The sequence below is a fragment of the Muntiacus reevesi genome, chromosome X (genome assembly GCF_963930625.1).
Source record: "Muntiacus reevesi chromosome X, mMunRee1.1, whole genome shotgun sequence".
Taxonomy (NCBI): Eukaryota; Metazoa; Chordata; class Mammalia; order Artiodactyla; family Cervidae; genus Muntiacus; species Muntiacus reevesi.
The window spans coordinates 112,863,869-112,884,953 of record NC_089271.1 but is presented as its reverse complement, the minus strand read 5'-3'; the positions used below and the strand labels follow the sequence as shown (position 1 = coordinate 112,884,953).

Here is a 21,085-nt window from a genome sequence, read left to right as displayed (position 1 = left end):
TACTGTCTACGAGAAACAGACTTTAAATATAAAGGCACAATGCATTAAAAGGAAAAAGATATATCATGCTAATTAGTCCAAAGGAGACTGTCTAATATCAGACCAAATAGATTTGTCAAAATTAGAAGATCATTTGATAATCAGTGGTAAATTCATCAAGAGGACATAATATTCGTAAGTGCTTATGTATCTGATAACAGAGCTTCAAAATACAAGAAACAAAATGGATAGAGCTCCAAGGAGAAAAACAAATTCACAATTTTAGTCAGAAATTTCACCACCCCTCTGCATAACTGATAGAAGGAGTAGCTGGGAAATTCACTAGGAAACAGTACACCTGAACAATTTCACCACAGTGACTTAAGTGATGTTTCTAGAATACTCTATCCAACAAAAGCAGAACGCACATTCTCCACTAGAGCACTTGGGAAAAGGTCAGATTCATTCCTTGCCTTAATCTTTCTCAACAGAAACTTAAGGGAGGGTCCCCATTCCCATAGTACTTTTTTAATCAGACTAGACCAAAGTAATGAATCAAACTAGACCAAAATAATAAATCAAATGATGATAAATCTTTACAACATTCTAGACGTAAAGAGCAAGATGAAGAAAGATAATCATGGAAAATGATGGCATCCACCCAAGAATTTTAAAGGAACTCAAAGGAGACACTGTACAACTATGAACCAAGAGACTTAGCCAAGCAAGAAACAAGGGGCCTCTATAGACAGGGTATGGTGTAGAACTAGGAGTATAAATAATATATAACATATAATGCAACATATATATAAGTTAGACTTGCCGAGCAGTATTTATGCAAACTATACCTATCAAAGGAAAGAATGTTGGTTCTTATAAGGGTAGATTCTCATCAACTAATCAATAAACTGTTATCACCACTGAGTACCCACAAGTGTTGCTGCAGCTGTTGTTGTTTAGTCGCTAAGTCATGTCCGACTCTGTGCGACCCCATAGACCACAGTCCACCAGGCTCCTCTGATCATGGGATTTTCCAAGCAAGAATACTGGAGTGGGTTGCCATTTCCTCCTCCAGGGGGTCTTCCCTTATCAGGGATCGAACCCACATCTCCTGCACTGGCAGGCAGGTTCTTTACCACTGAGCCGCCAGGGAAGCACAAATGCTGTAGGTAGTAGACATGTGAGAAAAGAAAGGAGATATTGATATTCTAAATAGGGAGGTTTTTGTTATTGTTAACATTGGCAACCCTTTCTTCAAAAGAAACAATAGACAAGACGTATTTTGAAAACTATAAAGATCAGATAAGAAAGGAAATTATGGAGAGGGATCGAGATCAGGAAACAGGTCCTGAGGGTGTTTCTATTTGAACACAATTTTAAAAACACTGAGGAGCTTCTGCAAAATCCCTTAATCTAATAGTGAAAGCCTATCACACAATTATACCACTTATAAAATAAAAACATAAAACCTCATTAAGTCACCACTAATTCACAATTACTGCTAATTCTAATCATTAAAGCAGAAGCCAGATGGAAGTGTCCAATTAGGATCATCTATAAAGTAATTGCTCATTTGGTAAACCAGGCACGTAGGTATCATTTTAGGAGAAATAATTTAACTACTTAAAAGGAATAAGATGGTCTCTTGTACTCTCAACACCTAAGAAACATTTTCATACAAACAACACATATACTTGTAAACTGTTCTTATCCATTTAATACAATAAATATAATGTTTACTGGCATAGTTCAAGTTACTCTAACACCTGAAGCGAATTTGCTTGTCCTTAAGCAAAGTTTCCCCTAGATATCTGACCAGATTAAAACAAGAGGGGTGGTTTCCTATTGCTGTATCTCTAAAAATATGTAATGCTACTGAGCAGTTTTATTCACAAGAGCGAAAAGGTGCAAGCAACCCAAATGTCCACCAATGGATGAATGGATAAACAAATTAACTCATCATAGAATGGCACATTCTTCAGCCTTGAAAAAGGAAGGAAATTCTGATATATGCTACAGCATAGAAAGACCTGGAGGACATTATGCAAAATGAAAAAAGATAGTCACAAAAAGACAAATACAGCATGAGCCCACTCATATGAGGCACCAAGAATAGTCAAATATGTAGATACAGAAAGTATCAATATAACAGTAATTACCAGGGGTTAAAGGGAGGGGGGAACGAGGGGTTATTTTTCAACCAGTAGAGAGTTGCAGTTTTACGAGACAAGAAGAGTTCTGGAAATGGATGGTGGATGGATGACTGTATAACAATGTGAATGTATTTAATACCACTGAACTATACACTTAAAAAAAGTTAAGAAGGTAAATTTTATATGTATTTCATAATACATACATTATTCACAATTTTTAGAAATAATACACAAATGCATGTACATTTTAGAAAAGTCAACTTTTTATCATGTGTACACTGCTTAATTAGGGTGACTCACAGCATTTTTAATGAACATTTAAGTCATCAGAGTTATGGCAGCAGGGAAAACCTCAGAGAAATCTGTGGCCGCCCTCTCACTCAGCCTGCACCCACCTAAGGAGATGGATCCCACTTTCACTCATCATGGATTGCTAAAGATGTTCCCGAGTGTCCAGTGTACAAGGCTGGTAAGCCTGGTTTTAATCACATATCTAAACATATTTAAAACCTCTAGTTATTCTCTAAGTGTCCATTTCTTTAGCAACTACATGCACAATGCATAAATGTTTATTAAAATATAAAAATTATATAGCCAGCTATAAGAAGGACCAAATTAACTTTGTTAATGGATTCAAACATGTATCTGATCTTAATATATGAAAATGTCTGCTTACCAGACAGGAAGGCGATGTCTTGCATTAAGAAGTGGCTGATGTCCTTTACACAGGGAAGCACTTCGTCTTCTGTGACAAATGAGAAAGGGAGAGAAACAATAGGCACATTAGAGAACAGCCAGAAATGCACAGGGGATTTCTTAGCATGCAGGAAAGAACTCTGGGGGTCCCGAAGATCTGCCTCCGCAGATGCAAGGCCGACCTTCTTCTCTTTACTCCTCTCAGCCACCTAAGAAGGAAATCACACTCTGGACAGTGTCACTGGATAAATAAGACCAGTTGTCCTCATTCTCAGAATCTTTGCCTGGGACATAAACTACTCTCAGTGACCAAAAAGCCAGGGGCAAAAGTCCAAACTCTAGGACGTCTGGATTTATCTAAAGGGTAGACAGAAACGAAGAGACACTGTAGCATAGTGTATTCTACTTCTGATAATGCCTTTCACTCTGCAAAGCTTTATTAGTGATTACAAAGCATTTTTCGGGTCCTTTATTGCATTGGATCCTTAAAAAACCCTGGAGAAAGCTATTATTATCCCATCTTACAGGTCAGGAAAAGTGTCAGAGATCGAGTATAAAGCAGTGGTTAAACATACAGCTTTTGAGTCCAAGAGACCTGAATTCCAATCCCAGCTTGCTGCATATACTGGCTGCATATACATGTACAAGTTACTTAGCCTCTCAGAGTCTCAAGTTTCCTTACCTGTAAACTGGCCATAATAATATATACCTCACAGGGTGCTGTGCCAACCAAATGCAAAATAACTGGCATAAGAGTCAATGTTCCTTGAACAGCAGCCTATTAACTCATCTTTGACCATTAGAGGTGGGACACATCCATGTGATCTTCAATATATTTTAGTTGTCCCAGATCTTAAGTGCTAATTTGTAATGTGCAATTCTAGTGAACTCCACAGGGGCCCCAGATCAAAGTCCACTACCTGCCTCTGGTCCATGAGTCAGGATAACTTTTTCAAAGAAAATGGGCCATCAGACTCGACTATTTTGGATCATTGGTTTTAATGCCTGTGGTTCCACATTTCTCAGAGAAGCCATGTTTTCCCTCTTGCCCACTGATACAGAGGGCCTTCAAAGACCTGGTCTCTGGTGGTGTCAGGCTGATGACACATTCCCCTTCTTGGTGATCTTCAGATCATAGCATGTGGAGGGCTTGTATCCAGGCCCATCCTGCTCAAGGGCAATGCACACACAAGTTCTCAAATGACCCACACTAGACAATGGAACAGGGGCTCTGTTACAGAGAGCCATACACACACATACAAAATTTAAAACATAAAGAAATGCATTGACCAATTTATTTTCATTTTTTTTCATTTATTTATATTAGTTGGAGGCTAATTACTTTACAATATTGTAGTGGTTTTTGCCATACATTGATATGAATCAGCCATGGATTTACATGTGTTCCCCATCCTGAAAGATCAGTTCAGTTCCTCAGTCGTGCCTGAATCTTTGCGACCCCATGGACTGCAGCACGCCAGACTTCCCTGTCCATCACCAACTCCCGGAGCTTACTCAAACTCATGTTCATCGAGTCGGTGATGCCATCCAGCCATCTCATCCTCTGTCATCCCCTTCTCCTCCTGCCTTCAATCTTTCCCAGCATCAGGGTCTTTTCCAGGGAGTCAGTTCTTTGCATCAGGTGGTCAAAGTATTGGATCTTCAGCTTCAGCATCAGTCCTTCCAATGAAGGATGAAATGGGAGATAGTGCAAGAGGACTAGAACTTTCTCCGCTCTCAGAGGCCTGCACAAGTGGCAATGTTCTATCATTTAGATGAGAGCATTAGGCATTAAAATATTCCTACATAATAAGACCCAATTTCCTCCCTGCTCTGATCAGTAGAAATAACTATCAAGATAAATGGATAAATTTGATGTCAGGTGGCAGATCTGGAAACACTAATATCTGCAACCTGATTCTTCCCATACCATTCAGGCTGTTGCATAGTTACAGAAACTACATCTATTTACTCTACAATTTTTAAAAAATCCATTCATGTAGTAAGAGAGGCATCAGGGCATAAAATAAAGACCGAGGGCTAGGAGTGGGAGGACTGGACCTGATGCTGGCTCGGCCATTGAGCAGCTCTAGGGTCTGGGGCAAGTCACCTCCACCCCTCACTCATTACCCACCACGGGCAATACAAATGCTCCAAGGCTCCAGACATTTTGAGATCCAACAACAGGTAAAATCCATAGACAGAAGGAAAACACCCTGATGTTTCTATCACAAAATGTCTTCCACATTTGTGCCGACAAAATCACATTTCAACACTAACACAAAAGGACAAAACAATGGTTAAAAGAAACAGACTCACAGAGATAGAGAACAAACTAGTTGTTACCAGTGGGGAGGAGAAAGGGGAAGGGGCAAACAAGTGGGGGAGGTGATTAAGAAGTAAAAACCAGTATGTATATAATAAATAATCAGCACAGGAAATGCAGCCAATATTTTATAATAACTTTAAATGCAGTATAACCTTTAAAATTTGTGAATCACTATATTTTTCACCTGAAACTTGTATTATTAATCAACTACACCTCAATTTTAAAAAATGGTTAAAAGAGAAGCTGGTACTATTAAGGTTGGTCAAAAAGTTCGTTTGGGTTTCTCCATGGCATCTTACAGAAAAACCCAAAGAGACTTTTTGGTCAACCCCAACATTTTAAGGAAGGATCACATTCTCGGTTGAAAACAGGGTGAAGGGAGAAGAGATAGCAGGAACAGGAAACAGAAGCCACGGGGTTATCACTGAGCAGCCACAAAAGACACGGTGGGCTTGTTGCTGAGAACAAAGAAATAGAGTTCAGAGAAAGCTGACACTGAGTTAAACCCAACTTTGTATCTAACCCCTGGAATTTCCACACAGATTTCCCTCAGAAATGTAAAAATGAGAACAGATATGATTTAGGATGTTATTCTTGATGACCCTTTAAACTCTTTTACTCCAGAGCATGAGAAATAAAAAGCCCAGGTCACTAAAGCTGGATCAGATCCACATTACAGCGTGTTCCTTGTTGACCAGATTTATATTTGATACAAGACTTGCAGAACTGCCCCATGTGGAAAATTCAATTGCTCAAAAATGAAAGGCGTGCATTCTCCTTACTTTGGACTAGATGTGAAACCCCAAAAGGACTGCTTGGGAAAACAAAACAAAAAAGCACTAACGGGATAAATTGGGAGATTGGGATTGACTTATATACACTGCTGCTGCTGCTAAGTCACTTCAGTCGTGTCCAACTCTGTGCGACCCCATAGACGGCAGCCCACCAGGCTCCACCGTCCTTTGGATTCTCCAGGCAAGAACACTGGAGTGGGCTGCCATTTCCTTCTCCAATGCATGAAAGTGAAAAGTGAAAGTGAAGTCGCTCAGTCGTGTCTGACTCTTAGCGACCCCGTGGACTGCAGCCTACCAGGCTCCCCCGTCCATGGGATTTTCCAGGCAAGAGTACTGGAGTGGGGTGTCATTGCCTTCTCCGATATATACACTACTATGTATAAAATCCTGGAAGAGGGCATGGCAACCCACTCCAGTATTCTTGCCTAGAGAATCCCATGGACAGAGGAGCCTGGAGGGCTACAGTCCATGGGGTCACAAAGAGTCGGACACAGCCAAAGCAACTTAGCACAGCAGCATGTGTATAAAATAGATAACTAATGAGAACCTAATGTATAGCTCAGGGAACTCTACTTAATGCTCTGTGGTGACCTAAGTGGGAAGGAAATCTAAAAAAGAGGGAATGTATATTTACTTACAGCTGATTCACTTTGCTGTATAGTAGAAACCAACACAACATTGTAAAGCAACAACACTCCAATAAAAACTTTTTTTAAAAGGGCACTAACTCAATAGGCTTCCCTGGTGGCTCAGACGGTACAGCGTCTGCTTGCAATGCAGGAGACCTGGGTTCAATCCCTGGGTCGGGAAGATCCCCTGGAGGAGGAAATGGCAACCCACTCCAGTACTCTTGCCTGGAAAATTCCATGGACGGAGGAGCCTGGTAGGCTATAGTCCATGGGGTCTCAAAGAGTCGGACACGACTGAGTGACTTCACTTCACTTTAACTCAATAGGTAACTTGACGAACACCTTCGAAAACACCCTGATGGAACACTCTTCATTGAAAAGCTCTGCTGAAGAACCATGTGACTGCACAATCAAACACAATCAAGAACAGATTGAAGACAAGACAAAGAGAGTGCTTGTCAACTCGTTCAGTCCATACATTTAATCAGGAAGCAACAGAGGCAAGCTTTTATTGCCTTGGCTATCAATTGCAAACTCAATCTCTAATATTTCTTTAATAATATAAAAGATAGTTGTGCAAATGAGAATACAAGCTCAGAATTCAAATATGAAGAATTTTAGAAGTCCTAAAAGGTGTGGAAATAAATAATATATTTAGGATGGTTTGCAGAGGAGGAAGGTAAACCCATCCAATTAGTTGATTCATTTTGGTGGTGTCACTTGCAGAAAACAAAAAAACAAACAAAAAAACACTTGTCACCTTAATACAGGGTGCCCTTTATAGTTTTTAAAGATTTATTTTGCATCCATTTGCTTTTTAAAAACAAATATTTCTTGAGCACCTACTAAGTGCCAGATTCTATTCTAAACTGTGGATAGATGTTCTGGGTAACAGTAAAGATTCACAATCAAAAATTTTTGTGAACTACTGGGGTTTAAGCATACTGCAACATTCCCCAGGAAACACAAACACACAGCATGCAATTCCTCCTTGGGTATGGGCTATGTATGCAGTGTTCCCCAAACCTATTTATTCAGGTACTTCTTTGGTTGGTTGGTTGGATAGTTGGTTGGTTAATTGGTTAGTTGGTTAGTTTTTTCCCTTCAGAGTAAAAGAGAAGACAAACAGAAAGCAACACAGAGCTACACCAACTCCATGTAAAGAAGCACTTGTTTTAAAAGTCAGAACACCCTATAGATGAAATGACTGCCGTGGTAGCTAGAGAAGCCCTTTCCCATCACTAACAGCATTGAAACAAAGGCCAAGCAACTCTGTAGAAAGGAGACTAGAGAGAACAGTGGAGCATGTAGGTGGATTTGAGTAAATGATCTTCCGTATCCTACTTCTCCAAGAGTCTATGCCTCCATGAACTGAATATGTGCTACTATTCCAAGGCATTTAAATTCTACTGAGTTTATTAATGACTCTTATAGGGGAAATGATGGTTTATTTGATATCTACAAGCATTCTCATTTGATAGAAAGCGTTTTTACTCCCGACTCTGGTGTATAACAGCTATAATTCCAGCCGTTGAGCTTTACTTCCTAGTGACATGCTCTCGTGTACATTTATTTATCCCGTCCCTGGGGGTTCTGTTCCTATCCCATAGAAAAATATGAGTCCTGAACCATGGTGCATACATATGCCATTCTGTACAAGCACCAGAGAACCAGGGCAAATATTAACTGCTTAAGAGAGCAAATAACTCTGCTCTATCTTTTCTGAAAAATAAGATCGCAAAAACAGGGCATATATGTCTAGTAGTCATGTATGGATATGAGAGTTGAACTATAAAGAAAGCTGAGCACTGAAGAATTGATGCTTTTGAATTGTGATGCTGGAGAAGACTCTTGAGAGTCCCTTGGACTGCAAGGAGATCAAACCAGTCAATCCTAAAGGAAATCAGTCCTGAATATTCATTGGAAGGACTGATGTTGAAGCTGAAACTCCAATACTTTGGCCCCCTGATGGGAAGAGCTGACTCATTTGAAAAGACCCTGATGCTGGGAAAGATTGAAGGTGGGAGGAGAAGGAGACGACAGAGGATGAGATGGTTGGATGGCATCACCGACTCAACGGACATAAGTTTGAGCAACCTCTGGGAGTTGGTGATGGCCAGGGAAGCCTGGAGTGCTGCAGTCCATGGGGTCACAGAGAGTTGGACACGACTGAGTGACTGAACTGACTGACAGCTGATTCACTTTGCTGTGTAGCAGAAAGTAACACAACATTGTTAAAGCAAATATACTTCAATAAAAAATGTTTTAAAATGGGACGCAAATTAAAATAGAAAAGGAAATAAAGGAAATGTCAACCAGAAAGTTATCATCTCTTTGCCATCACCAATATGAAAACAGAGGGGGAAAGTGCTGTGAATGATTAAAAATAGCTATTTACTGAGCACCTAGTACTTGCCAGGTTTCCTGGGATTTCCCAGGCAAGAATACTGGAACGGCTTGCTATTTCCTTCTCCAGAGGATCTTCCCGATCCAGGGATCGAACTCACGTCTCCTGCTTGACAGGCAGAATCTTTATCATCTGAGACACCAGGAACCACATGGACAGAGGAAACCTGACAGATTACAGTCAATAGGGTCTCAAAGCGCCTAACACGATTGAGCGACTAATACACAGTACTTGCCAAGTATGCATAAAGTACTTTGTATGCATTTTCTCTGATCTTACAACAATCCTCCAAGATGGATATTAAAACCCTAGTAGAAGATCCAGAAGTTTTCACAGTGTCATCCATTTGGTTCCCTAACCTTCAGACAGGCAGAAGAATGTGAGGTTTATTAACCTCACATTTTCTTCCAGGAAGAGTTTCATCCCAAACCATATCAAGAATGTTTATAAAACAATCTTTTGCCAGAAATGCCATTATTTTTACAGACTGAAATTCTTTTCTAAGGTTCACTATTGCTGATGTTCCCGACTCAAATAAAAATTGGTTTTGTTTTGAGTCCTAAATCCTGTTGCAAGGCAGATGGGAGTCTATAAGTCTAATTCTTCCCTTTCAATATAAACATCAGATACACTATACCATCTGTAAACAGTAATGACTTCAAACATGCAACAAATTCAAGTGCTGTCTTGACAAGTGTTATGCTTTAAAAGGTGGAACAAATAAACGGGTAATTTTGAAACCATCACAAAATGAATTCCCATTAGACTATGGTAGAACAAACTATGCAGTACTTTGTTCTGTCATAAAGGTAGAGTATAAAAGACTCACATAATCCTGCACTAACAAAGGAAAACCAAGATTCTTGCTAAACCCCTCTGCTCACAACATCCTCCAATCTATTTTATTCAACTCACCAAACATCTACTGGGTTTTTATTTGTTCCTCCTGCTAGGTGCTGTGGCCCATTGGAATATGAAAGAGTGTCTCACCACAAGCTTAAAGATTAACAGAAGATACAACATCTAAACAACTGGCCATAATATGTAGTACAGTATGTGCTATAATAGAAATATACAATATAGAGTAAAGGAAGGGGAGAAATTATTGCATTGAAATTGAGAGATTAAGAAAAAGGAAGAAAAAAAAGAAAAAGGAGGATTTCATAGATGAGGTGACATCTGAGCTGAGCCTGGAAAACTGTGTGGGATTCAAATACACAGACAGGCGAATGAAAAAGGACATTCCAAGTAAAAGAAATGAGGCACCAACGCAGGAGTAGGTGAAGGCATCAGAGACTGTATATGCCCTGATATGGGTTGAGTTCAGAGAATGGGATAATCTAACTAAAGCCAGACAATAAGACTGGAAACAAAAAGTGGAGAACTTTTCCAAGCCTCCAGTGGAGAGCAAGCTTCTGGAACGCCTCTGATCCAGAAACTCTGCCTTAGCACAAAGGTATTTTCCAAGCAGGCAACACCTACAACACAGTGGTGGGGCTGGAGAAACTGGTGGAGTCTCGAGTCAACTACCAACTCTGGGTATAACCTCAAGATGCCCCAAGACTCAGGTTGCTGATAAGTGCTTGTGCAACAAAACGTGCAGGAAGGAAAAGGGAAAGGGAAGTCCAAGGCCCTCTCTCCTGTAGTATAAACGCCAAAGAAAACTTGGCCTGAGTACTAAGATGCCCATTTTTTTCCCAAAAGTTAACATTTTGAAACCTCACATTTGACTCTTTTTCATTCTTCTACTCCAAACCCAATCTTAAGGACCTTAGAACAAATCAATTAAAGTCATAAAAGGAAAAACAGGAAATTAAAAAAATTAATTCCCAGACTTCCCTGGTGGTGCAGTGGATAGGAACCCACCTGCCGATGGAAGGGACATGGCTTTGATCTCCGGAAGATTCCACATGCTGTGAGGCAAGTGCACCACAACTATTGAGCCTGCACTCTAGAGCCCGTGTTCCACAAGAGAAGCCACCACAGTGAGAAGCCTGAGCTTGGCAACTAAAGAGAATTAGACCCCCTCACCCCACCTAGAAAAAGTCCATGCAAAGCAACAAAGACCCAGCACAGCCAAAAATAAATTTAAAAAAAAATGAAGAAACAAAATTTAAAAAATTAGTTCCAAAACTCTTTGTAACTGGTATATACATATAGACATCATTAGATTTCACAATTGTCATTTTAGATGTCCTATAGTCCAAGATAGGCCTCCCAGGTGGCGCTAGAGGTAAAGAACCTGTCTGCAAATCCAGGAAACAAAAGAGACGCAGGTTCGATCCCTGGATCGGGAAGATCCCCTGGAGGAAGGCATGGCAACCCATTCCAGTATTTCTGCCTGGAGAATCCCATGGACAGAGTAGTCTGGTGGGCTACAGTCCATAAGGTCACACAGAGTCAGACATGGTTGAAGTGACTTAGCATGCATGCACACAGGGTGTGTAACGTCATATGCAGGCTGTAATGTTGCAGGAATCTATCTATCTATCTATCTATCTATATATCTACACACACACACACACACACACACACACACACACACACACAATGGAATATTACTCAGCCACAAAAAATAATGAAATCATGCCATTTGCAGCAACATGGATGGACCTAGAGATTATCATTCTGAGTGAAGTTTGCCAGACAAAGACAAGTGTCATATGTTGTCACTTATATGTGTAATCTAAAAAAATAAAAAAATACAAATGAACTTATTTATAAAACAGGAACTGACTGAGGTTGCCAAGGGAGGATGGGGGAGGGCTGGATTGGGAGTTTGGAATTAGCAGACATAAACTACTATATATAAAATAGATTTTAAAAAACAAGGCAGGGGTTTCCCTGGTGGTCCAGTGGTTAAGAATCTGCCTGCCAATGCAAGAGACATGACTTCAACTTGGTCCGAGAAGATCCCACATGCTGCAGGGCAACTAAGCCTGTTCACCGTGACTACTGAGCCCATGCACCTAGAGACCATGCTCTGCAACCAGTGCTGCTGCTGCTGCTAAGTCACGTCAGTCGTGTCTGACTCTGTGTGACCCCGTAGACGGCAGCCTAACAGGCTCCTCTGTCCCTGGGATTCTCCAGGCAAGAACACTGGAGTGGTTTGCCATTTCCTTCTCCAATGCATGAAAGTGAAAAGTGAAAGTGAAGTCGCTCTGTCATGTCCCACTCTTAGTGACCCCATGGACTGCAGCCTACCAGGCTCCTCCATTCATGGGATTCTCCAGGCAAGAGTTCTGGAGTGGGTTGCCATTGCCTACTCCGCTGCAACCAGTGAAGCCACCACAATGAGAAGCCTGCATACGACCAACTAGAGAATAGCCCCCACTGGATGAAATTAGAGAAAGCTCGCGCACAGTAATGAAAACGAAGTACAGCCAAAAAATAAATTAAAAATTAATCAATTAAAAAAAAGAATCTATTAAAAAATATAAAAACAAGGACCCACTGTATAGTACAGGGAACTATATTTAATATCTTGTGATAACTATAATAGAAAAGAATATGAAAAAGAGTATGTATATATCTGTATTTCTGAATCACTTTGCCTTACACCAGACACTAACAGAACATTGTAAATCAATTATACTGCAATTTTTTACAAAACTGTTTATCTGGTATGATGTCAACTATATAATTAACAAACAAAAAACTAAAAAAACTAACTTCAGTGTTAACAGGGCTTTTTCTCTGGGCCATAAAAATTGTTTTGGTATATTTTTCACTTTTTTTTGGTAATGATCATGTTCACTTTTTTAAGAGCAGTTTTAAGGTTAACAGTATAATTGAAGGGTAAATACAGCAATCTCCTATATACGCCCTGCCCCTACATATGCATAGCCCCCGTAATCAACATCACTCATCAGAAAAGTACATTTATTACAACTGATGAACCTTCACTGACACATCATTGTCACCCAAAGTCCATAGTTTACATTAGGGTTCACTTTTGGTGATGTAAATTCTATAGGTTTGGACTAAAGTATAATGACATGTATCCATCATTATGGTATCACACAGAATATTTTCACTGCCCTAAAATTCCTCTGTGTTCCACCTATTCATCTCTCCCACACACAACCCATGGCAATCACTGGGTTTTTTAAATTGTCTACATAGTTTTGCCTTTACCAGAATGTCTTATTGTTGGAATCATACAGTATGTAGTCCTTTCAGATTGGTTTCTTTCACTTAGCAATATGCATTTTAGGTTCCTCTATGTCTTTTCATGGCTTGCTAGCTAATTTTTTTTAGCACTGAATAATATTCCATTCCCTAGCTATACCAGTTTTTATTTATCCATTCTATTATCCTTTTTCGATAAGTTGCTAATTCCTGTAGCATTAGAAGTCAGTACAGAAAGAGTTAACATAGCAGGCCTCCATTGCTTATCCTGAGAAAGGCTGAATTGCAAAGTAAGCCTTTGGCTGGCATCTGGGAACTTTGACTCAGGAAGTAAACAATGCAGATTATGTTAAACACCTGCTTTCCTTTAGGGAGCAAGGAAATGTTGGTACCTGCTAGTGATAGAGTCCCTATGTAAATACCCACCACTATCAACCTTGCAAGAAGCCTCTAAAGAGAGTCCCTGATTGGCAACATTTCATATGTGTCACAACTTGTTGCTGGGGGAACTATTTAAGCACATTCTTTGTGACTCCACTTGGAAAAGAACCCTTGAAAGTTTGTGCCTGGTTTTCTCCAGACTTTATATTGTGTGCCTTTCCTCTTGCTGATTTTGCTTTGTATCTGTTTATTGTAATAAACACCAGCTATGAGCACAACATTAAGCTTGAGTCCTGTGATTCTGCCTAGAAAGTGATGCCAAAGAATATTCAAATTACTGTACAACTGTACTCATTTCACATGCTAGCAAATATTCCAAATCCTTCAAGCTAGGCTTCAACAGTATGTGAACTGAAGAAGTTCCAGATGTTCAAGCTAGATTTAGAAAAGGCAAAGAAACCAGAGATCAAACTGCCAACATCTGTTGGATCATAGAAAAAGCAAGGGAATTCCAGAAAAATGTCTACTTCTGCTTCACTGATTACACTAAAGACTTTGACTGTGTGGATCACAACAAACTGTGAAAATTCTTAAAGAGGTGGGAATACCAGGCCAACTTACCTGCCTCTTGAGAAATCTGTATGCAGGTCAAGAAGCAACAGTTAGAACTGGACAGGGAACAATGGACTGGTTCAAAACTGGGGAAGGAGTACATCAAGGCTGTATATTGTTTAAAATCGACACAGAGTACATCATGTGAAATGCCAGGCTAGACGAATCACAAGCTGGAATCAAGACTGCCAGGAGAAATATCAACAACCTCAGATTTGCATATGAAACCACCCTAATAACAGAAAGCTAGGAGGAACTAAAGAGCCTATTGATGAAAGTGAAAGAGGAGAGTGAAAAAGCTGGCTTAAAATTCAACATTCAAAAAACTAAGACCAAGGCAGCTGGTCCCATCACTTCAAGGCAAATAGAGAAAAGGTGGAAGCAGTGACAGATTTTATTTTCTTGGGCTCCAAAATGACGGCAGTCACGAAAATAAAAGACACTTGTCCTTGGAAGAAAAGCTATGACAAACCTAGACAGCACATTAAAAAGCAGAGATATCAATCACTTTGCTGACAAAGGTCCATCTAGTCAAAGCTTTGGTTTTTCCAGTAGCCACGTATGGATGTGAGAGTTGAACTATAAAGAAGGCTGAGTGCTGAAGAATTGATGCTTTTGAATTGTGGTGCTGAAGAAGACTCTTGAGAGTCCCTTGGACTGCAAGGAGATCAAATCAGTCAATCCTAAAGGAAATCAACCCTGAATATTCACTGGAAGGACTGATGCTGATGCTAAAGCTAAAGCTCTAATACTTTGATCACCTTATAAGAAGAGCCGACTCATTGGAAAAGACCCTGATGCTGGGAAAGATTGAGGGCAGGAGGAGAGGGGAGTGACAGAAGATGAGATGGTTGGATGGCATCAATGACTCAATGGACATGAATTTGAGCAAACTCCAGGAGACAGTGAAGGATAGGGAAACCTGGCATGCTACAGTCCATGGGGTCGTAAACAGTTGGATATGACTTAGTGACTGAACAACAAAGAGCCTGTAGACCTCAGGACTGGGTTGCCTCAGGCCAAAGAACTAACAGGAGGGAGTACAGCCCCACCCATTAGTAGAAAACTGGGCTGAAGATTTACTGAGCCTGGCCCTGTCCACCAAAGTAGGACCCAGTTTTCCCTACAGCCAGTCCCTCCCACCGGGAAGCTTGCACAAGCCTCTTATCCTTACCCACCGCAGGGCAGACAAGAGGCAAGAACTACAGTCTCACAGCCTCCAGAACAAAAACCACAATCACAGAAAGTTAACCATAAAGAACATTTAGTAATCAATAATAAAAAGGCAAATACAATTAAAACTGGGCAAAGTGGATTTGAATAGACACATCTCCAAAGAAGGTATAAAACTGACCAATAAGCACATGCAAAGATGCTCAACATCATTTATTCATTATGGAAATACATATCAAGACTATAATTAGATAACATTTCACTCCCATGGGAATGGTAATAATGAAAAAAGATGGACAATAACAAATATTAGCAAGTAAAAGTCACTCAGTAGTGTCCGACTCTTTGCAAACCCATGGACCATACAGTCCATGGAATTCTCCAGGCCAGAATACTGGAGTGGGTAGCTGTTCCCTTCTCCAGGGGATCTTTCCAACCCAGGAATTGAACCCAGGTCTCCTGCATTGCAGGTAGATTCTTTACCAGCTCAGCCACCAGGGAAGCCCAAGAACACTGGAGTGGGTAGCCTATCCCTTCTCCAGAGGATCTTCCTGACCCAGGAATCGAACTGGGGTCTCCAGCACTGCAGGAGGATTCTTTACCAGCTGAGCTACCAGAGAAGCCCAGTTAGCAAGTATGTAGAAAAATTAGAAACCCTATAGAGTGTTCAAGAGAATGTAAAATGGTTCAGCCCCTGTGCAAAACAGTTGAGCAATTTCTCAAAAAGTTAAACCATATGACCTAGCAATTTTACTTCTAAGTACACACCTGAAAGAAATGAAAACATACATCTACACAAAACATGTACAGAAATCTCAATATCATTATTCATAATAACCAAAAGTAGAAACAGAAATGTCTATCAACTTGAGAATGGGTAAACTAAATGTGGTATATCCATGTGATAGAATATTATGCAGCAATAAAAAGTAGTAAAGGACTGATACATGCTACAACATGGATGGATCTTGAAAACATTTTGCTAAGTGAAATAAGCCACAAATTATAAGATTTCATTTTATGAAATATCCTGAATAGGCATAGAGAGAGAGAGAGAGATAGTAAGTAGACTAGTGCTTGCTTCAGTTCAGTTCAGTTCAGTTCAGTTGCTCAGTGGTGTCCGACTCTTTGCGACCCCATGAACCGCAACACGCCAGGCCTCCTTGTTCATCACCAATTCCCAGAGTTCACCCAAACCCCATGTCCATTGAGATGGTGATGCCATCCAACCATCTCATCCTCTGTTGTTCCCTTCTCCTCCTGCCCTCAATCCTTCTCAGCATCAGGGTCTTCTCAAATGAGTCAGCTCTTTGCATCAGGTGGCCAAAGTATTGGAGTTTCAGCCTCAACATCAGTCCCACCAGTGAACACCCAGGACTGATCTCCTTTAGGATGGACTGGTTGGATCTCTTTGTAGTCCAAGGGACTCTCAAGAGCCTTCTCCAACACCACAGTTCAAAAGCATCAATTCTTTGGCCCTCAGTTATCTTTTTCGTCCAAATTTCACATCCATACATGACCACTGGAAAAACCATAGCCTTGACTAGACGGACCTTTGTTGACAAAGTAATGTCTCTGCTTTTCAATATGCTGTCTAGGTTGGGCATAACTTTCCTTCCAAGGAGTAAGCGTCTTTTAATTTCAGGGCTGCAATCACCATCTGCAGTGATTTTGGAGCCCAGAAAAATAAAGTCAGCCACTGTTTCCACTGTTTCCCCATCTATTTGCCATGAAGTGATGGGACCAGATGCCATGATCTTAGTTTTCTGAATGTTGAGCTTTAAGCCAACTTTTTCACTCTCCTCTTTTACTTTCATCAAGAGGCTCTTTCATTCTTTTTCACTTTCTGCCATAAAGGTGATGTCATCTGCATATCTGAGGTTATTGATATTTCTCCTGGCAATCTTGGTTCCAGCTTGTGCTTCTTCCAGCGCAGCATTTCTCATGATGTACTCTGCATATAAGTTAAATAAGCAGGGTGGCAATATACAGCCTTGACATACTCCTTTTCCTATTTGGAACCAGTCTGTTGTTCCATGTCCAGTTCTAACTGTTGCTTCCTGACCTGCATGCAGGTTTCTCAAAAGGCAGGTCAGATGGTCTGGTATTCCCATCTCTTTCAGAAGTTTCCACAGTTTGTGATCAACACAGTCAAAGGCTTTGGCATAGTCAATAAAGCAGAAAGAGATGTTTTTCTGGAATTCTCTTGCTTTTTTGATGATCCAGCGGATGTTGGCATCCTTCCTCTGCCTTTTCTAAAACCAGCTTGAACATATGGAAGTTCACGGTTCACATATTGCTGAAGCCTGGCTTGGAGAATTTTAAGCATTATTTTACTAGCATGTGAGATGAGTGCAACTGTTGGGTAGTTTGAGCATTCTTTGACATTGCCTTTCTTTGGGATTGGAATGAAAACTGACCTTTTCCAGACCTGTGGCCACTGCTGAGTTTTCCAAATTTGCTGGCATATTGAGTGCAGCACTTTCACAGCATCATCTTTCAGGAATTCCTGGTTTCTTAAAGTGGTTGCTTAGAGCTGGGAAATGGAGAAACTGGGAGGATCCTAGCCAAAGGGTATAGGGTTTCTTTTAACAATAATGAAATGTCCCAGCATTGGTTTCAGTGATGGTGACACAATTCTGAATGTGCTAAAAACATTGAATTTAACACTTTAAATGGGTACATTATATGTATGGTATGTTAGTCAAGTGAAAGTCACTTCGTCGTGTCTCTTTGTAACCCCATGGACTATACAGTCCATGAAACACTCCAGGCAAGGTTACTGGAGTGGGTAGCCGTTCCCTTATCCAGGGGATCTTCCCAAACCAGGGATCAAACCCAGGTCTCCCACATTGCATGCAGATTCTTTACCAGCTGAGCCACCAGTGAAGGCCATGGTATGTTAAGTGTATTGTAATAAAGTTGTTACAAAATAATAAATCAAGGAAAGAATCATTGTTTATGAGAAAAATGTCCATCTGATTCATCTGAGCAAAGGATGCCCTTTTTCTACCTCTCCTTCCAAAGGAATTTGAACATGGAAAAACAAATAGAAGTGGGTTCAACCTTTGAAAATGTGTGTTAAGGAAAAAAGATGAAGGTTGTGGGGTCTCCCTGGTGGCTCAGATGGTAAAGAATTTGCTTGCAATGCAGGAGACCTAGGTTTGATCCCTGGGTCGGGAAGATGCCCTGGAGAAGGAAGTGGCAACCCACTCCAGTATTCTTGCCTGGAGAATTTCATGGACAGAAGAGACTGGAGGGCTACAGTCCACGGGATCACAGAGAGTCAGACACCACTGAGCGACTAAACAAAATAATAATAACAATAAAGGGATTTTTTTTTAAAAAGATGAAGGTTGTGCATAAATGGTATCACACAATCAGTAAGTTCACACAGTGCTTATATTTCATTGTTATCTTGGGTGATGTAGAAATATAAAATTCTGATATTTTCATACACACAAATATTTCTTATAGAGTTAATATAGCACAGTACTTTTGAGTGCATGCTTCAAAGGCAGACTGTCTATATTCCAATTACAGCTCTACAACTTACAAGCTGTATCACCAAGGACAAGCTGCTTATAGTCTCAGTGTCTCAATTTCTTTTATTGGTAAAATGGAGGAAAATGACAGTAGCTATTTCATTGTGTTATTGTAATAAGTAAAGTTGTTAATATATAAAGACTTGGAATAGTGTCTAATATATGGTAATTACTCAATACACATTGGCCATTGTTACAGAGGAAAGAAAAAAATAAGATTACAATTTAAAAGGTTTACTGTACAAGTGAGCATTCAGGCAGTGGCAGATAATAACTGGGTTAGCATTATGGTTCTGCAAAGAGTTTCATTCCCACCCCTCCCCAAACAGCCACAGCTATTCCTGGCCAGAATACCACTCCCATCTTTCAGTTCATCTGCAAATAGGGGAGTAGGTCATGGTTCCTTATCCATATCTAAGGTTTTGTATACAAGGAAAACTCTGAGATAGTATCATCTTTGAATATAAAAATGGAACTTTTGACTTTGAAAAACAGGGAGGAGTTTTCTTTATTGGTCTCATGGGGGGACTAAAAATCCTCAAAACTCTTCCTGCTGCAAAACATAAAAACGTAGTGGAAAAAACAAAATTAAATTATTTCTAATGCATGGCTCAGTTGGCAGGAAAGACAAGGAAATCTTCAAAGGCCAAAACCATTATGAGGGCAAATATCCTGAGAGAAGCCAACAGAGAATAGTAGTTGCCCCAGGGCAGCTGCCAAAGCACAGGTGACTTAAAACCTGGTTTTAATGGTCATGCATTGATGGAGATTCAAAGCCTACAGCATTGGGAATCAGATCAGAGAAAATGTGTATAATCTTTGGGTAGGATAGAGGTTTCTAAACAGGACATAAGAAACACAAAGCTTAAAGAAAAAGTGATAATTTAGGCTATACTAAACATAAAATTTTCTTTCATCAAAAGACAACACAAAGAAAGTGATGACAAGACAAATTAGAAGCAGACACTGCAATACATATGTGACAAATAATATCAAGGATATATAAAAGATTGTAAGTCAATTTTTAAAAGAGACAAACAACATGACAGAAAAATGGAAAACAAAATAACAGGAAGAACAACAACAAAAATAACAGGAACAAGCATTTCACAGAAAAGGAAATAGGAATGGTCAATAAACATTTGAAAAGATCTTCCAAGACATTTGTAAAGTGTGCAATGCAAATTTCAAGGATAGTAAGATAATCTTTTATATCAACACTTAAACAAAAATTTTATTTTAGCACAAAGTATAAAGGGGCTTTTTAATTATATGTAACATAGGCAAAATTATTTAAGTCAGTAAACTTTTAAGGAATCCCACATGCTCTCATTCTTTCCATTGCCAATCACCTTAATTCCTCTAAAGTCAAAAACAAGATAAGACAGTCCTTTCAAAAAGAAGTTTTGCTCAGTCCACAGCTGTCATGTCAGTTAGTCCACAATTCTTTTAGTTGGACTTCTCTGATATCCAATCGAAATGGACACACTTCAAAATTCCCCACCTATAATCTTTGGGTCCAATTTCCTCAAGAAATTCACTTTAGGACCACATTTAGGGTCAGGAGATGGATCTGTCTGGTTTTGAATTTGACACCCTGTAAAAAGGCATTAAGTTCAAATCATAGTCACTCCTAAGCGATCACACCCAGAAAAGTACAGATCGTTGGGTTATACCAACCCCTAGTAGCATGAAGTGGATTTCTAAGGGAAGCCAGCAAAGGAAGGAAGGAATGAGAGACTGGAAGGAGAAAATGGGAATACAAATGAGGAATCCACATTGCAAAATCACTTAGGTGTCTTCTTCATTTAGGCACCAGCCACTCTCATCATCTGTGTATTTCTTCTTTCAACAAACTTTTGTTAGACTCCCATCTGTTGCCAGGTCCTGTGCAGCGATGGGGAGCACACAAAATCAGTCACTCGCTGGCCCTGCCTCAGGGGCTCCTCACCTGGGAGAATGCAGTGACAGCTCAGAGTATGAAGTGTTACAATAGCATTGAGCCCAGGACAGCATGAGCGCACAGAGAAACGACGTGGAGTACTAAACTGATGAAATAGATCGTGTCTAAAAAATGGCAGGAAAGAAAACGTTTTGTGGCCTAACCTATGCTGAATACCTCCTGGTGTTCATTTTCAGCATTTTCAGTTTGCAGTCATGACTCAAAATTATACCAAGGTCGGTGGTCTCTGACCTACATCCAAGGAGGGGAGGAAGCGGTGGCCAGCTCCCTCATCTTGTCATGGATGAGATAAA

The 21,085-nt window shown here is 40.1% G+C and overlaps 1 protein-coding gene across 4 annotated transcripts in view; it reads right to left on the bottom strand.

The window, feature by feature from the left end:
* Positions 1–21,085, bottom strand: part of MCF2 (MCF.2 cell line derived transforming sequence) — a 121,516-nt gene that overhangs the window by 84,049 nt on the left and 16,382 nt on the right. For all 4 annotated transcript variants that reach the window (XM_065915113.1, XM_065915114.1, XM_065915115.1 and 1 more), the window contains exon 2: positions 2,809–2,877. In XM_065915113.1, the coding sequence (XP_065771185.1) occupies positions 2,809–2,877 (69 nt within the window). The remainder of the gene's footprint in view (positions 1–2,808; positions 2,878–21,085) is intronic.